Consider the following 18,826-nt stretch of genomic DNA (forward strand, 5'->3'; position numbering starts at 1 on the left):
TAACATGTTACTTCTCTACTAATGTTTTCTTCCCTACTTTTCCCACTGTACTTTAGTCATTAAATTTTAAAAATAAAAACATATAGGGGCGCCTGGGTTGCTCAGTTGGTTAAGCGTCTCTTGATTTTGGCTCAGGTCATGATCTCATGGTTTGTGAGTTCGAGCTTCATGTTGGGCTCTGCACTCTGCACAGTGCACAGCCTGCTTGGGATTCTCTCTCCGCCCTTCTTCCCTCCCCCCGACCCCCAAATAAATAAATAAACTTAAAAAAAAAATACAAACACATTAATTGTGCACATACCTTCAATGTCTAGCCGATTTAAGATATCAGCAGCGACAGCATCCACTTCTAATTCACATGTACTCCGTGGTTCAACACCTTCCAGTATTAAAGAGCTGTATTAAAAAGATTATTAAAAAAATATAATAATTAGGGGTGCCTGGCCAGCTCAATTGGTGGAGCATGCAACTCTTGATCTTGGAGCCCCAAGTTGGGCACAAGATTATTTAAAAAAAAATAATAAAATAACAGATTAAATAAATATACATATATAATAACTACATAAGAGCAAATTTTCTGAAGACTTTGCGTATAGAACTTTCATGTTTAGTCACAATTATTCATGACCCAACTGATACTCTGTGTGTACATATAAATAAAAAACAGGAAGAGAAAAATACAAAACCTGCTCTGTTGAGATACTTTTGCAGTATATTTTACATATTTTGGTTCATTATATTTTATATATAAAGAATGTACAATGTTTTAGCATGTGAGTCATATTCAGGGTAGAATGGGATTAGATAACAGAGGGACAACAGAGGGATACATCAAAAACCATATACATATGCAAAATCACTTGCCCAGAGACATCTTTCTTAGCAATCACAAACAGTTGTTAAAAATGAGGACAGAGTATGCTACAAGAGATCAGGGGAAGTGACATACTGAAAAGTGAGCAGATGATACTGTTCTCCCTGCCCTCAACTACTGCTGAGCTGAGGAATGCTTTAAAAGTCTCTATAACTGCAAACTGAGAAATCACAGGAGTTCAACAATGGGATCATGGCTAAGAGAAGTGGTGATACCATGAGGTCATTAATTTTTATGACAAAATTGTCATAATTGTAATAATAATTGTAACAATAATTGTAATAATTGTATAGCTGTAATAATTGTAATAATGCAGAGGATTATTCCCCATTAATGCTGTGTGACTCAAAAGCATTTTGTTTTTCAGAGCCACAAACAAAAAAAATAAATAAAATCAGGAAGACACCATATATATGTCCCTGCTTGAAGGAATGAATATACATCTAATGTGGATACCAGTTTACTCATTCCAAAATTTAGATCTTCTACTAATACAGACCCCAAATGAAAAGGAGAACTTTTACTAGAAAGCAGATTTGATTAACATTTTTATTTGAAAGATTTTTTTTTATGTTTTAAGAGAAACATATTAGCAAAACCTCATTTTCCGTTGTCTATCCCTCAAGAAATCTGACGAAACTTTAGAAATTTGTTTAACCACAGAATTGTTATAGTTCAAATAAATCTGTATGTATATACATATATACATGTAGATAAAACACACACACATATCTTTTTACCATTGATACAGAAGGGACATATTAGCCAACCTATCACAATATATCCCTTTTTACTTTTAGAAAAAATAATTCTCAATGTAGCTTGTCTTTTTTATTCATATAATTTAATGACATAAGTTTTGCCATGAATTAAAGTAGTAGATAAAATAGTTTTTAGTCAACAGTTTTTTCCTTATATCAAAAAGTTTCACAATTTTTGGAAGAATTATATTGTAAATTTCAAGAGTGAATTTTCCAGGAGTAGCACATCTGTGATAAAGAAGGGTAACAATAACATCACAAAATGCAATCTCATAGTAGAAATTTATAACCATTTCTTGCCCTTATTACAAAACTACTTTAGACATTCAGAATAGGAAGTGTTCCTAGGGAAAGGAAATAGTTTGCACAATTAAAAATGTCTCCTGTAGATAAAACACCACAAGTAAAAATTTGAGTCAGCAAATACATATAAACAATTCATTACAGTCATGAAAAATAGATAAGTAATATGACAGTAACTAGACAATTGTGCCTCTCTGAACATTTCTGTTCCTAGCTTAACACAACAGACCTACTAATTAGAATCACTTAGGGTGGAGCTCAGACATCTACAATTTAAAACGTCTCTTTTGATCAACTGATGGGCAGTCAGGGTTGAGATTACTTCAGCATACTTGACATGTGTAGATTCAACACTCTGGCAAATGACTCTGAAGGTCCATGATATGTGGTAATTTATAATGAGTTAACAAGTAGGCTTAGTAGAACTGCTAACTCAGCACTCCCATCTCTTATGAGTTTGCTGCTATTTGTCATAGTCCTTGTAATAATGTTTGTGAAGGAATATAAAATATTTGTTAAAAAAAAAAAAAAAAAAAAAGGCACCCAGCAAGATGGTGCTAGCAGCACTGGGGATAGAAATGAGACTGATAAAAATCTAAAGAGTACTGATTTATAGTAAAATTTTTTGACATTATGTTACTTGTACTTGATGAAATAATGGATTTTCATGTTTATTACAATGTAAGCATCTCCAAAATACAAAAATATGGGATAATCTGAGACAAAAATATATAGCTATACTGTATTTATTACAGATTCTAATTCTGAATACATTGTCTAATTTCACTAGTTTGCCTACACATATCTTTGCTAATAAGTTGTCATTCGTTAAGAGTAATAAAATAGGTTTCTTTTAAAAACATTTTAAAATGTAAACTTTTCATTATAACATGTAGGGTCTCCCCAAACTTACTTCTAACCAATAAAGCTTTACTATGACCTAGCTAGAAAGATAGTTTGCTTACAAAAAGATTTCAAATGCTAATAAACTCTGGTCTTATTTGATCATGCAAAAACAAGTTATTAAAAACATAGAACTCTGAAAATCAAGGGCTCTAGTGAATAGGTAAAATTTTGAGTCAAGTTGATGTATTCCAATTTCAGAGAGATAGAGAAACTGTATCACAGGCATAAAAAAATGAAGAAAGCAAGTTGCTTGTTGATCAATTTGGTCTGGACTGATTAGAACTTGAATTTGATGTGAAAAGAAATTATGCCATTTCAATCTGATTAAAAAATACTTCTGCCGTATCTGAGAAGGAACCAAGAAGTACACATGTATGCATATGTGTAAGTGTGTGTGCATGTTTGTCAAAAAGTCCTGATACTTGTCAAGGTCAATCAAGAGGTAGGGTGTCATTTCACTTTGAAGTCCTTGAAGTTTTATTCTGGCACAATATTTCTGTCACTAAACAATGTGTTTCTATCATTATTTAATGAGATTCTTTCTTAGACATCTTCTGTTTTTTTAATGTTTATTTTTGAGACAGAGAGAGAGCGCACGCACGTGCAGGGGAGGCGCAGAGAGAGAGGGAGACACAGAATCCGAAGCAGGCTCCAGGCTCTAAGGCTGTCAGCACAGAGCCCAATGTGGGGCTTGGACTAAGGAGCCACAAGATCATGATCTAAGCTGAAGTTGGACGTTTTAACCGACTGAGCCATTCGGGTGCCCTTGATGAGATTCTTTCTTAACTTCTGTATCAGACTCTGCGCTGACAGCACAGTGCCCCGCATCAGGCTAACAGCATGGAACCTGCATGGGATTCTCTCTCTGCCACTCCCCGTGTAGACTCTCTCTCAAAATAAATGAATAAACATTAAAAAAAATGGCAAATTACTTATTCATATACAGTAGTATGTCAACCCACTTTTTTCCATAAAAACATTTAGAAATTTGGGGGTTATTTTTTCAAAAATATTTGCTTCTTAGATTTTAAATTGTTATTTTATCATGTGATTTTTATTTGACAAGTCATAGCATATCAATTCAGAATGCATAATGAAGACATATGTTGGAAAGAAGTATAAAAATTTATACCCAATTACTTTTATTAATTAGGTAATAACTAGGCCCATTTTCATCCTATTTTCAAGGTCAGTGTTTAAAATCTGATTCCACTGAGAAATTTAACAGAAGACCATGGGGGAAAGGAAAGGGGAAAAAAAAAGTTATAGAGAGGGAGGGAGGCAAACGATAAGAGTCTCTTAAATACTGAGGGACGAACTGAGGGTTGATGGGGGGTGGGGGAGAGGGGAAAGCTGGTGATGGGCATTGAGGAGGGCACCTGTTGGGATGAGCACTGGGTGTTGTATGGAAACCAATTTGACAATAAATTATATTTAATATAAAAAAAATAAAAGTATGGGAATGCAAGCTGGTGCAGCCACTCCGGAAAACAGAATGGAGGTTCCTCAAAAAACTAAAAATAGAACTACCCTATGACCCAGCAATTGCACTTCTAGGCATTTAGCCACGGGATACAGGTGTGCTGTTTCAAAGGGACACATGCACCCCCATGTTTATAGCAGCACTATCAACAATAGCCAAAGTGTGCAAAGAACCCAAATGTCCATCAATGGATGAATGGATAAAGATGTGGTACACACACACACACACACACACACACACACACACACACACACACACACACACACACAATGGAGTATTACTCGGCAATCAAAAAGAACGACATCTTGCCATTCGCAACTATATGGATGGAACTGAAAGGTATTATGCTAAGTGAAATTAGTCAGAGAAAGACAAAAATCATACAACTTCACTCATATGAGGAATTTGAGACAAAACAGATGAACATAAGAGGGAAGGGAAACAAAAATAATATAAAAACAAGGAGGGGGGCAAAACAAAAGAGACTCATAAATATGGAGAACAAACTGAGGGTTATAGGAAGGGTTGTGGGAGGGGGAGATGGGCTAAGTGGGTAAGGGGCACTAAGAAATCTACTGAAACCACTGTTTTACTATATGCTAACAATTTGGATGTAAGTTTAAAAAAATAAAAAAGAAAATAAAAAGAAAAAAACATAAAATAAAAATAAAATCTGTGATCTGTGATTCCATGTAATACACTAATGTTGAGATGTGCTTCTCTGACAAGCTTATCGATTAAAAAAATGAAGATTAAAATTAAATTGTAATAACCACTGAGTTTTGAATACAGTAGGATATACACAAATAGGTTTTTTTCCCTTTACAACATTAACTAACCTTGGTATTTCATCTTCTTCCCACCGAAATAAAGTACCAGTAAGAGAATTTCCTGGTAGCTGATCCTTGCAAGATCCAGTTGTACGCATCGAATCACCTAGGAACAGAAAGGTAAAAGAAGATAAGTTCTACTTTTAACTTGCATATAAATACCCTTTAAGTAAAATAATATATAAACATGACTAGTTCCTACAATTGTGTCCTTAAAATTCATACACACACAGGAACACATATGTACAGTTGAGAATAGTGGCTCTAAAGTAAAAGGGGAAGAAAGTATTTCTAATATCGATATGAAAGAGAAACAGCTACAATGCTTACATACTAGTATGATACATTTAAATGTGCTATTGTGGTAGGATTAAAATCTCATTTTGAAAATCATGAAGAGTTAAGATTGTTTATAGACTTTAAATTCCTAGGGTATTCTGTATGAGTCTAAACTAAAATTCTAATGGAATTCAAATTCCAGATAAAATTCAAAACATACTTTAATACTAATCCTTGAACAAAGAGAAAATATGCAACGCATTCCAGAAGTGATGGCAGTTAACAGTGAGTGGAAATGCAAATACAATTTGACCACCAGTAGAAGGGGACAATGCACGTTTGCTTAGTTGTCTAAGTTTCAGGAACTGAGTCCTGGGGTCATGCTTTGAAAGTATTCTCTAAATTTTAGCAACTGTTTTGCGATCTCTTGTGGGAATTTAAATTCTAAGAGAAAGCATAAATGAGTAGCATAGAAAGAATCCTACCATTGAGAAAGACACTAAATTTGCAATTTTCTAATCCACCTAAATTTAATACTTTTTCTTATTTGTTTAGCTTGATCACAAAATGGTGTAATTAAGACTGAGATTAGGTATTACCATCTTTGCTATTTCAGCAAAACATATGCCAAAACATGAAACTGATTCTACAGATCTTCAGAAGTTTTTAAAGGCTTTGCTATTAGGTGGCTAGGGCATTAATATGAAATTACTTTGTAGAGTTGTACATTACCATAAATATTATTTTCTAATAAATTTATGTGAATAAAGAGTCTATACAAGTTTACTGATTCAGAGTTACTGATAACATCATAAAAAATTCATACCTTACCTACACTTCTTATGCGTTGTTTTAGCATATTTCCCTAAAGAACAGGGAAACTCCCTAATTTAAATATATATATTATTATAATTTTTCAACTATGGATGGTAAAAAATATAAAATGCCTCTATGTGCTCAAAATACTCTATTTACTTTACATACTTCACCTTAACAACTGTAGTAATTAGCACCATTTCCAGTTCATCTGACACATGATCATATAACTGAAGTACTGAGAGAAAAATTGTATATGCATATATACTATTAAAATTTCTACATCTTTTTCACTTTTGAATTTACTCCATTTTCAAAAGTAAGACTACATTATGTACTAGGATAACTTGTCTTATAAGATAAAAATGTTGAATTATGCATATATACATGTAATATGTAGGAATTAAGTTTTAATAAGAAGTTTACTGTCAGTTTAATGGTGTCTGAGAAACATGAAATACAAAAAGTGATTCACTTATTCTTCCCGTGATTTCACTATAATCTTTTATACAAAACAAGCAAAATAAAGCAAACAAAAACCTGAGGGCTATTTAGCATAATGAATTAAGATATAAATTTTATTTCATCATACTCACAGCAATTTTCCTTTTAATTTCCCCCAACTAAATTTCATGTATTTCTGCGTTGTAAAAATTTTCCATATTTTGAAAAAAATTCCTTCCAATTAACATTCTAATACTCATCTAACTTCAGTAACTGAAATAAATGTCTTACATATATTTGAGAATTCAAATTTTTCTCACACTTTTTACCTACTGAAAACAAACTTTCATGAAAATTACTTCCTTTTCCTATAAACGCCTACTGTTCACGGTCTATAATCTTTTCCAATCCTCAATCCTACTTGAACTCTCATCTATATTTGATACTGATAACCAACCTGTTATATTCTTTTTTTCTCCCATTAACCTTTTTATTTTGGAATAATTTTACATTTACAGAAAAATTGCAAGGATAGTATGAGTTTCCATACATTGTTTACCAGGTCTTTCCTACTGTTAGCATTTTACATTACCACAGTACCTATATCAAAATAAAGAAACTGACACCGGTACATTAATATTTAACTAGACTAGACATTATATTTGACTTTCACCAGTTTTTCCACTGTTGTCTGCTTTGTTTCAGGATCCAATCTAGGACACCACATTGCATTTAGTTATCATGTCTCCCTAGGTCTCCTCTGGTCTATTTCTCAGTCTTTCCTTGTTTTTCATGGCCTTGAGAGGTAACCTGTAGAATGTCTCCTCACTCCCATCTGAGTTTGTCTGATGTTTTTCTCATCATTAGACTATGGTCATGGGTTTTTGAAAGAATATCACAGAGAGGAAGTATCCTCCTCATCACATCATCTGAGGGGTACACAATATATAGGACACCACTGGGGATGTTAACCTTCAACATTTGGTTAAGGAAGGTATAGTTCTATGCGTTTGATAAATATATAGACCCATGCCAGTCTATATTCCTTCCTTCACCCTAAAAGTTCCTCTGTACATTTGCTCTGTAGTTAATACTCCCTTCTCCTCCAATCCCTGGAAACCATTAATATGCTTTCCATTTCTATCATTTTGTCTTTTCCAGAATGTTGTATGAATGGAATCATACAATTAGTAGCCCTTTGTGTCAGGCTTCCTTCACTTAGTAAAATGCATTAAAGACTCACCAATGTTGTGTGAATCAATAGCTTGATGCTTTTTATTGATAAATAGTATTCCACTGTATGGTTACATCACAGTTTATCCACTGCCCACAGTTTATCCATTGTCCACAACAAAGTGGACATCTTGGTTACTTTAGACCTTTAGCAATTATGAATAAAGCTGCTATAAACATTTGCATACAGGTTCTTGGGCAGATACAACTTTTAAATCACTTGGATAAATGAGAAGGAATGTTTATGTTTATAATGTTATGTTTAATAAGTCTATGTTTAACACTATAAGAAACTGCCAAACTGTATTCCAGTGATTGCACTATTTTGCATTCCCACCAGCAAAGAAGGAAACTTGCTCTCCTTCCACATCCTTACCAGCATGTATTGCTAGTTTTTAGATTTTAGCCATTCTAATAGGTATGTAGTGGAAGCTCTTTGTGGTGTCAATTTGCATTTCCCTAATGATACATAATGTTAACAATCATCTTTTCATGTGTTTGCCATCCTTACATCTTTTTTGCTAAAGTATCTGTCCAGGTCTTTTGGCCATTTTTAAATTAAATTAAATTAAATTAATTTTAGAGAGAGAAGGAGAGGGGGCAGTTGGGGAGGGACGGGGGGGGGGGAATGAGAGAGAGCACAAGAGAGAGACTATCTTAAGCAGGCTCCAAGTTGAACATGGAGCCTGACATGGAGCTCAATTCCACGACACTGGGATCATGACCTGAGCTGAAATCAAGAGTTGGATGCTCAACTGACTGAGCCACCCAAGCGCCCCTTGGCCATTTTTAATTGGGTTTTTGCTTTCTTACTATTAAGAAAGAGTTCTTTGTATGTTCTAGATACATGTAATTTATCAGATATGTAATCTAAAAATGTTTTTTCCCAGTAAAACATAGTAGTAAAGACTACAGGCTTTCTTTTAGAGGTGCTGGAAATGTTCTAAATTTGATTGTGGTGATGGTTGTACAACTGTGTGAACATACTAAGCCAATGAATTGTCCATTTTCAATGAGTGAGATGTATGGTATGTGAATTCTACTTCAATCAATTACCAAAAAATTTTCTTTTGAGATTCCTTTTCCTGATAAAACCTAATACCATTCTGCATATTTCTTTTTTATTCTTTATCCACCCAGTAGTTATTTTCTAAGTATATGTTATTTTATAAATCATTAATTACATTAACACTTGTCTCAAACTTTAATTTGAACTTGAGAAATTAACCTTACTTTTCCTTCTTGCTTTTCGGAACTTGACAGCAGCCAGATTTATTAAATTCATTCCATAGAGATTGTAGTCAATGAACAGCTGTAGGAGGTAGGGAATATGCGCTTCATGAGGCTGGTAAAATTTATTCATTATGGCTCCACTTTGCAAAAGTTCACATATCCTAAATTAGAAAAAAAAAAAGTTGCATTCTAAAATTATGGTTCCTAAAATGTTAAGTGCAACAATAATTACACTACTATAGAGAATGAAACACATTAGCACACAAATTTTTTATTTAAATTTTACTGGAAATTTATATTTTGTTAGAAATTACAAGTTTAAGTCAAGTTTTAAAGTCAGCTGCACACTCTGAAAGAACATGACAAAAATCTTGGATGAAGAATATTTTGACTCCTAAAACCAACTTAATACTAACTATATTAAAAAACAAAAATGTCAGAAGTTTTTAAAATATGAGCTTTTCCTTTTAAAAACTGAGAAAAGAATTGAAGTACATGAAACATTCAGAAGGGATATTAATAAGATAAAGGTATAGAGGTTATTTCTGAAAAGGCTTCCTGAAGTCTCTGAGCAAGAGACTAATGAATTAAAGATACTTCTGTGAAGAAAGGGAAGAGTATTTCACACAAATTAAATTACACATGTAAAGGGTCATAAGAAAATGTGGCTTATTTGAGAACTGAAACCACTGAGTGTGGCTTAGTGACAGAAGCTGTGGTGAGTGTGTCTATGGAGGGGATGGGCTAGAGAGGTAATGAAAAGTCAAATCATGCACAGATTACTAAGACATCTCAAGAAATAGCAGAATTTGCTTCCGAAGAGTGAAAAAGAGAAATGACCAAGTTACCTAGAGAACGCACAGTACTAAAGATACAAGTGAGAAGGCTACTGTGGAAAACTAAAATGATGGTGGCTTTAACAAAGATTAGGGCAATGTGTTGATTCAGGATACATACAAAGAATAAAATGGTCAAGCCTTGATGACTAACTAGATGTGGAGGGTGTGGCAGAATAGAGGAGTTGAAGATGATGCCTTGATTTCTTGGTGGTGCCACATTTATTGGAAGAGAAAGGACTGGAAGGAAACATGTTTCTTTGCAGAATTTTTTGGAGGAGGAATAAGGATAAACTCAGTTTTAGACATACTGGGGTTTAGGTATAGTAAGGTATTAAGGTATATTTCCATGAAAATAATGACAAATGACAATGAAGATGAAGATAAGAATAATTTTATTTACATACATAGCATTATATATTTATTTAAGCATTATGTACTGGACACAGTGTTAGGTGTTTTATTTATTTTTTAAATTTTTTTTTTAACGTTTATTTATTTTTGAGACAGAGAGAGACAGGGCATGAACGGGGGAGGGGGAGAGAGAGAGAGAGAGAGAGAGACACAGAATCAGAAGCAGGCTCCAGGCTCTGAGCCATCAGCCCAGAGCCTGACGTGGGGCTTGAACTCACGGACCGCGAGATTGTGACCTGAGTTGAAGTCGGACGCTTAACCGACTGAGCCACCCAGGCATCCCTGTGTTAGGTGTTTTAAACGCTTACTCTCAAGTAATCCTCACTACAAAACTATGATACCATTAATCCAGAGCTCTGGAGAAAATTTAGGCTATTGATATATACCTGGAAGTCAAATGCATGAAGATCAACAAAGAAAAAAGGCAAAACAAACCAAGAGAGTAGATAAGACTGTACAGTGAGGAGGAAGTACAGAGAGAAAAGATGAAAGCCTAAGACACAACCCCAAGAACAGCTGCAGATGTTCAAAGAGGAACAAAATGACATAAATACGAATGATCAGATGGTATGAGGAAAATCAGAGGAAGTTTATATCAAAGAAACTTAACACTTGGGCTTATTTTAAGGCACTATAAACAATGACACAAGTTCAAAAGGTAAGGACAAAAAGGTGTTAACTAAGTTTAACAACATGGAGGTCAATGATTTTGACCATGCACATCCTCTGAAAGGGTCTCAGGACTCCTCAGTGCACACTTTGACAACCACTTTGCTAGACTGATGAGTTCTATTTTCTCTATGAAGTAGGAGGCAAAGCCTTGGGACAGGCTTGGTTAACATTTGAGTAAAGAGGGTAGAGAATGGTAAGATAATTAGAGAAAAGCAGAAAAAAGGCAGGGCAGGGAAGGGCCCAGGTGAAATTGAAGACCTTGAATTCACAGTGGCACCATTCTGTTGTGATTTTTTTGTTTTTGTTTTGTTTTGTATCCTACAGTACTCAGAAGCCAGTTTAGCAGACAAAGAGAGTAAATAAATGGATTAACCCAGAATTGATGGTTTCACCTGGCAGAAAGGAGCTGGGAAGATATAGAATCTAAGATGGAAAGGAAAAAAATTAATTGCAGCAGAAGGCTACAAAATGGGACAGTAGTACTGAAGCTAGAGAATTTAAAACCTAAAAACAGGTAGAGTAGGAGTAACTCAGGGACAAAGTTGAAAAGATTAAAAAAAAAAAAAAAAGACAGAGGATCTTATTGGAGCCATGAAAAGGTTTTAAAACTGAATCATAGTGCGTAAGTAAACAACTCTGTAAATTTACTAAAAATCACTGAATTGTGTATACTTAAAATGTGTGAATTTTGTGGTAGATAAATTATATCTCAAAAATTTATTAAAAAAAAAAAAAGAAGATTACAGTCAGAAGCCAAGACGTTTGCATTTAAAATCTCAGAGGTAGGACAAGTTCTAGAGTGTGGTGAGAGTAGGTAGTTCAAGAAGAATGGAAGTAAAGCTCATAGGAGATGGCCAAGTAGAGAAATCAAGAGGCCAGTCTCCAAATGATACGTTATAGTATTCATTCATTCATTCCACAAACAGTTATTGACCATTATGTGCCAGATACTATTCTAAACACTGAGGACTAAGCAGCAAACAGAGCAGAAAAAAAATGTGGACTTACATTCTAGCATGATACCAATTTTATATGGAAAATTTAAAAAGAGGATATGTGTATATATGTACATATATATTTACGAAAAATATAAGGACTTACACCAAACTCTTAAAAATTATTGCCTCTAGGGAAAAGGGTTATGAATGAGGGTAAGAGTACGTTGTAGTTTAACGTTTTACATACATACTACAGCCAACATTTACACAGCACTTATAATGTGCCTGGCACTGCTCTGAGTGATTTATAGATATTAGCACTTTCACTCAAGAAAACAGTATGCACTAACATCAATCCTATTTACAGATGAGGAAGGTAAGTCACAGAGAGATTAGATAACTTGCTTAAAGTCTCCCAGCTGGTTATGGCAGAGCCAGATTTTGAATACAGGCAATCTGGTTTCAGAATCTACAATCTTAACTATTACATTATGTATTAGTTTAATACTATAATGCAAATGATTCATGTATAAAGGTATTATAAAAAAATAACTAAAAAGGGAGAAGGTATTTTATTTCATAGAATCCTTTTTCTTAATAGTATATATTACAATTTTTTGTTATATATTTGGGTTACAGGTTTACTGTCTGTATGTTCTGATATGCTAGAAGATCCCTGAGGGCAGGAACCAAGCAAACTTTATCACTGTTTACAGCAAATTCCATAGTGCGTTAAATAATGTAGGTATTTTACAAATATTTATTTTGAAATGAATAAATAAATGAATGTATCTCTCAATAAATCAAGGAATTTCAGATAAGGACTGAGATAAACTATGTAATTTAAAGCAAACTTACTGGAAATAATTTAATAAATATTTGATTGCTATAGTCACAAGGAAGAAAAACGGATTATATTTACATATTTTCTCTCAAAAACAGTTTGTAGGCTATTTATAAAAGATGTATGCAAATTTTATTCAAGGTTCCCTCTCTAGCATGGACTTGGGATGACTAAGGTGTACTCTCCTACCACTGTGTATGAGAAAGAGGGTTAAGAATTCACAGGGACTCTTCTGGACTCCATGGATATGAGAAAGTGTGACCAAAGGGAAGTGGTACAAGAAACATCATTGTCTCTAAGTGCCTATCCTGGAAAATGGTTTTGGTACCCTACCTAACAGAAGCTGTTTGGGATAAGGGTAGGGGCACATTACAGAGAAAACTAGTTTTCACTGGTTACTTGGAGAAGGGAATAACCATAGGGATTAATTAGGGCAGTGATTCAGTGAAGCACTCAGTTGGCCTAACTCAGGGTAAACCTCATATCCTGGATAGTTGCTCCTCTTCTTGCCCAAATTCACTCTGGGAAGTATTGAATTTGTGTCTTACCAAAAGGTTACCTTTTGAAACCTAGTACTTAACTAACAGAGAAGATCTTCTGAAAAAACACTCAGCATTTATCCAAGAACACTTCTACCCTAGCTTGTCACCACACAGACTGAAAACCCTTGTTTTGAGCCCTAGAGAACGAATGAAGTCTTCTCTGTATGTGCCCTTCTTGCCATCAGGAACTTAGACTCCAGGATGACTGACAGAATAAGATACAGACAGACAGACTTACTGAGAGAAGAAAAACAAAAACAAAAACACAAAAACAAAAAGCAACCAGAGACAAAACAAACAAAAAATCTGGGATATAAAATTTCACCAGCATTAATAAAGAGTCAACAGGATTCTGAGATCTCAGAAGCCCTTACACTCTGGCCTCTCATACAATTCTTTTTGCTTTAAAACTGAAGAGTAGATTTCTCCTGGTACTGAACATTGGTCTGGCTAGTAGAGCACTAAGATCCTACAAGGCAGCCATCATCTCTCCTTATCTACTTCTACAAGCTCTCTAAATCTAAAACAAAAAAGCAGCAGTTAGGGACTATAAAAAGCAAGGTTCCTTCACTCTTAAAACATCCTTCCCAGAGGCCAAGCCATGGATCTCTCTTTGCACATAAATACACATATTATGGTCCCTTTCTTTAATAATGCTACATATGAAACAGTCCTTTCTTCTAGATTTTTATTTTTTATTATTAAAATACTTAAGTGATAGCTATTCATATTTTATCTTTGTACCTTTTCACCATTGCTGGATTGTAAAGATAGATCTTCATAAAGTGTCTTTCCTTCTCATGATAACCATAAAAAGGCCTGAAATAAAAGAAAAAGATATTTCAAATTATTTTTATCATTCAGAGATGAAGTAATGCAACTTATTGCTCTAATTAGACTCAGCTAGCCTAATTCAGCCTTATTTATATTTAATATTACCCAAAACCTCAAAAAACAAACAAAAACTGCTCCAAAACCTTTCAATTAAACTGACCACAGATTAACATATAAAATATTGCAATCTGGTTACTTCTTTTAAAAATACCACTTTCAAAAAAAAAAAAATACCACTTTCAAAAAACTAGGGACAAAAAGGAGTGCAAAACTGTTTACACCTTAATTTCAATCATAATGACTGTTAAAAAATGACTTTTTTTCTCTATACTCTGAACATGTATGAGAAAACCCGAGACCTTTCAAGCACCTTCACCCATTTCTGATTTTCTGTCAAACGTTAAAGCTCTTCATTAACAAAGTCCTTTAATTAACAGCACTCATGTCACTTTGCTTGTCCGCTTATTATTAATTTTACAAATTCACTAAGCAGAGACAATTTGCCTATTATATATATATATGTACGTGTGTGTGTGTGTTTGTGTTTGTATAAAACACTCATGCAAGTCAAATGAAGCCCATGAAAACTGTGTAGACAGGAACGTAAGAGATTAAGAAGACCATGACCTTACTTAAGGACCCTAATTATGTTGAGGCTGGCTTTTTCTCTAGGGCATCAGCTAGAATGGGGAAAGGAAGAAGCAAAAATCTACACGGCAGAGAAACAAGTGTTCAGAGCAAGACGAAATAAGCTGGAATATCATGTTACATCATTTTAGGAGGATTTGAAACTACACCAGTACCTCTGATATACAGACTACCATTTTCATTTTTTTTTTTTTTAAAGTAGGCTCCATGCCCATCATGGGGCTTCAACTAACAACCCTGAGATCAAGAGTCGCATGTTCTACGGACTGAGCCAGCTAGGTACCCCTATTTATTTATGTATTAAAGTAAGCTCTGGGGCACCTAGGTGGCTCAGTTGGTTAAGCATCCGACTCTTGGCTCAGGTGATGATCATGGTTCATGGGATTGAGCCCTACTATGTTGGGCTTTGAGCTGACAGCACCGAGCCTGCTTGGGATTTTCTCTCTGCCTCTCTCTCTCTCTCAAAATAAATAAATAAACAAACTTAAAAACAAAACAAAACAAAAAACATAAAGTAAGCTCTATGCCCAACATGGGAGTTTGAACTCATGACCCTGATATTGAGAGTCACACGTTCTACCAACTGAGCCAGCCAGGTACTCCCAGACTGTCACTTTCAAAGATGATGTAGTGAGAAATAATATATAAACAGGTATGAATTTGCATGCAAAAAAGTTTTGTATCTCCCTAGAGTTTAGTTGTAAATAAGTGGTTGGTGAAATCTTTAGGTAGATAAACCTATTCACTTTTCATTTACAAAAAAAACTCTCCCATGGTGTCTGGGTGGCTTAGCTGGTTAATAAGCATCCAACTCTTGGTTTCTGCTCAGGTCATGATCTCGCTGGAAGCACAGAGCCTGCTTGGGATTCTTGGTCTCCCTCTCTCTCTGCCCCTGACTCACACTGTCTCTATCTCTCTCAAAATAAATAAATAAGGTTTAAAATATATAAATCAATAAAAATTAAAAATACTGTCCCTATCTAATGGGCACTAAGTAGAACTTACCCTCATTAGGACCCCATTTCTGTCACGTCTGACAGTGTAGCTGACATCAAATACAGGAGTAATCTGGTAGCAGTCATTATTTGCGGTATGAACTTTTTTCCCCCTAGCTATTTTCAAGCTTTTAAGTCAGAGCCTTCTTTATGATTGTTGTAAAGCAATTTCTATTTTTCAAAAAATCCAACTAGGGGAGCCTGAGTGGCTCAGTCAGTTAAGTGTCTGACTTGGGCTCAGGTCATGATCTCATGGTTTGTGGCTTTGAGCCTTGCATTGGGTTCTGCACTGACCGAGCAGAGCCTGCTTGGGAATCTGTCTCCCTGTCTCTCTGCCCCTCACCTACTTGCACTCTCTCTTGAAAATAAACAAACATTGGAGAAAAAAAATCCAACTATTTACCAAGGTCTAAAAGGTTCTTTTTTTTTTTTTTTTTTCATGTTTATTTTTGAGAGACAGCATTCAAGGAGGGGAGGGGCACAGAGAGACAGAGACACAGAATCTGAAGTAGGCTCCAGACTCTGAGCTATCAGCACAGGGCCCGATGTGGAGCTGGAATTCATGAATGGTGAGATCATGACCTGAGCCGAAGTTGGACGCTTAAGCAACTGAGCCACCCAGGCGCCCCTACAAGGTTATCTTGTCCTTGCTACTCACTCCAATCACGTTTTCCTCTAGCCATTCTAAACATTTTAGCCCCTCTAACTTGATCTACACTCAAGTAACTTGCCACTCTGCCTCGAAAGCCTGCCCTGAACCCTGGCATGGTTTGCTTTCAATCTTCAATCACATCTCTACTTAGACTCACTTCCTCAGAAAAGTCTTCTCTAACCATCACTCCCTATCCCTTACCCTTCGTTCTTTGATTTTTTTTCCCTTAGTAACACTTAACCACTTCCTGTCTAGTTTGCTATTTACTCCATTTTTGTTCCCACGAAGGAAGGGGTGAAACAAAGACACGTTACATGAATGATCTCATTCTGTCTCACTGGCAAAATTCAACTATTTATTCCTCCTACTATGGTATTTTTCATGTAGGTAAATATAGCTATTTATCTGAAGACAGGAGTTATTTTAAGCCAAATAAATGGGGGCGGAGGGGGGAATTAAATCTGCAGTGTGGTCCATGTTATCTTTGCTTGTTTTGATTTTGCAAGAATCTTTTAGGGTTTTACAATTAGAATCTCATAAATTTCAAAAACTGAATATGGTAAGACTATCAAACCTCTAAAATTCTTTGTACATCTAGGATTCTGTTTTCACATCTGCTGACCCAAAACATAGCCTGGAAATTCTACAAATTCAGTTTTCTGCTTCTGTGTAATTTAACCTGCAACCCTTACTTCTTGCTGTTGGCTTCAGTTAATTCTGCCACAAGAATTCCTCAACAGGGAAACTCTTTAGAGGGAAAAAGTAGAATGGAACAGAGTTTGAGAATAGATATTTTAGGTTTAAAAAAATTATATCTGATAATTAAGAGTTAGTTTTTTCATATGGCAGTGAGAAGGAAAATGAAAATGGATAGCAAAAAACTCAATTAACTCAAATGGATTAAGAATCTCTTTATAGGATATTTTCTAGAATCATGGTAGCTAAGTGGCAAGGAATTCCAGAAATTAGCCTAAGGTCATAATCCTATCTCTTGACCTGGCCTCAGAACAATGCATTATCTAAAAAGACTGGAATCAAACCTGTACAGATTTTAATTTGGTAGCTAGATGCAACCTTGTCTACCTTAAAAAAGTAGGGAAAACTGAAAGACTAAAATAATCACAAAGCTAGAATGTATGGTAAGGGAAAGGGGAATTAGGTTAAGAAAAAAATTAGAGTAAGAGGAAAGAATGGCAGCCAAAGAACAGCTCATCTTTTGCCTCAGGTATTCAGACTTTTTAATTTTTTATTCTTTATTTATTTTTGAGAGAGAGAGAGAGTGCGAGTGGGGGAGGAACAGAGAGAGAGGGAGACAGAATCTGAAGTGGGATCCAGGCTCTGAGCTATCAGCACAGAGCCCGACGTAGGGCTTGAACTCACAAACCGCAAGTTCATGACCTGAGCTGAAGTCAGACGCTTAACCTACTGAGCCATCCAGGCACCCCAGGTACTCAGACTCTTAAAAATATGACAACAGAAAGATTGGTGGCTGGAGTGCCTGGATGGTTCAAGTTGGTAGAGTATGTGACTCTTGATCTTAGGGTCATGAGTACAAGCCTCATATTGGGCACAGAGCTTGATTAAAAAAAAAAAAAAAAAAGACTGGTGATTATTCAATTCACTAGGCAGTTTGAAGATTCAGCTTTGAAATTTTTTTTTAATGTTTATTTATTGTTTTTTGAGAGAGAGAGAGAGAGACACAGTGTAAGCAGGGGAAGGGCAGAGACAGAAGGAGACACAGAATCTGAAGCAGGCTCCAGGCTGCAAGCTGTTAGCACAAAGCCCGACAGGCAGCCTGAACTTACAAACCATGAGCTCATAACCTGATTTGAAGTCAGAAGCTTAACCAACTGAGCCACCCAGATGCCCCTGGAGATTCAACTTTGAAATGAGAGTATGTATAGGAAAGTTCTTAGAAACTATTAAACATAAAAAAAAGTTGGAATATAAAACTGATAATTGTCTTTAACCTAATTGTTACTATCATAGGACAGGTGTGAACTTCCATCTCATTTAGTCAACCAAACAGCTACTGAGCCATATCTACTAAGTGCCCAACACCATACAAAGTGCTAAGGATAGGGGTGCCTGGGTGGCTCAGTCGGTTGAGTGTCCAACTTCGGCCCAGGTCATGATCTCACAGTTCATGAGTTCGAGCCTCGCATCGGGCTCTGTGCTGACGGCTTGGGGCCTGGGGCCTGCTTCGGATTCTGTGTCTCCCCCTCTCTCTCTGCACCTCCCCAGCTCATGCTCGCACTCTGTCTCTGTCAAAAATAAATAGACTTAAAA

At 35.4% G+C, this 18,826-nt stretch overlaps 1 protein-coding gene and 1 long non-coding RNA gene across 4 annotated transcripts in view; one reads left to right on the top strand and one right to left on the bottom strand.

Annotated features, from left to right (window-relative positions):
• The window catches only part of LOC102957952, a 41,811-nt gene extending 28,913 nt beyond the window's left edge, over window positions 1-12,898 (top strand). The window contains exons 4-5 of the long non-coding RNA XR_006217810.1: window positions 5,201-5,277; window positions 12,662-12,898. This is a non-coding gene — a long non-coding RNA (uncharacterized LOC102957952). The remainder of the gene's footprint in view (window positions 1-5,200; window positions 5,278-12,661) is intronic.
• Window positions 1-18,826, bottom strand: part of REV3L (REV3 like, DNA directed polymerase zeta catalytic subunit) — a 172,413-nt gene that overhangs the window by 96,277 nt on the left and 57,310 nt on the right. For all 3 annotated transcript variants that reach the window (XM_042986999.1, XM_042987000.1, XM_042987001.1), the window contains exons 3-6: window positions 14,153-14,227; window positions 9,163-9,323; window positions 5,167-5,263; window positions 302-396 (exon numbers count right to left, since the gene is read on the bottom strand). In XM_042986999.1, coding sequence (XP_042842933.1) covers window positions 302-396; window positions 5,167-5,263; window positions 9,163-9,323; window positions 14,153-14,227 — 428 coding nt within the window. The remainder of the gene's footprint in view (window positions 1-301; window positions 397-5,166; window positions 5,264-9,162; window positions 9,324-14,152; window positions 14,228-18,826) is intronic.

The sequence above is a fragment of the Panthera tigris genome, chromosome B2 (assembly GCF_018350195.1).
Source record: "Panthera tigris isolate Pti1 chromosome B2, P.tigris_Pti1_mat1.1, whole genome shotgun sequence".
Taxonomy (NCBI): Eukaryota; Metazoa; Chordata; class Mammalia; order Carnivora; family Felidae; genus Panthera; species Panthera tigris.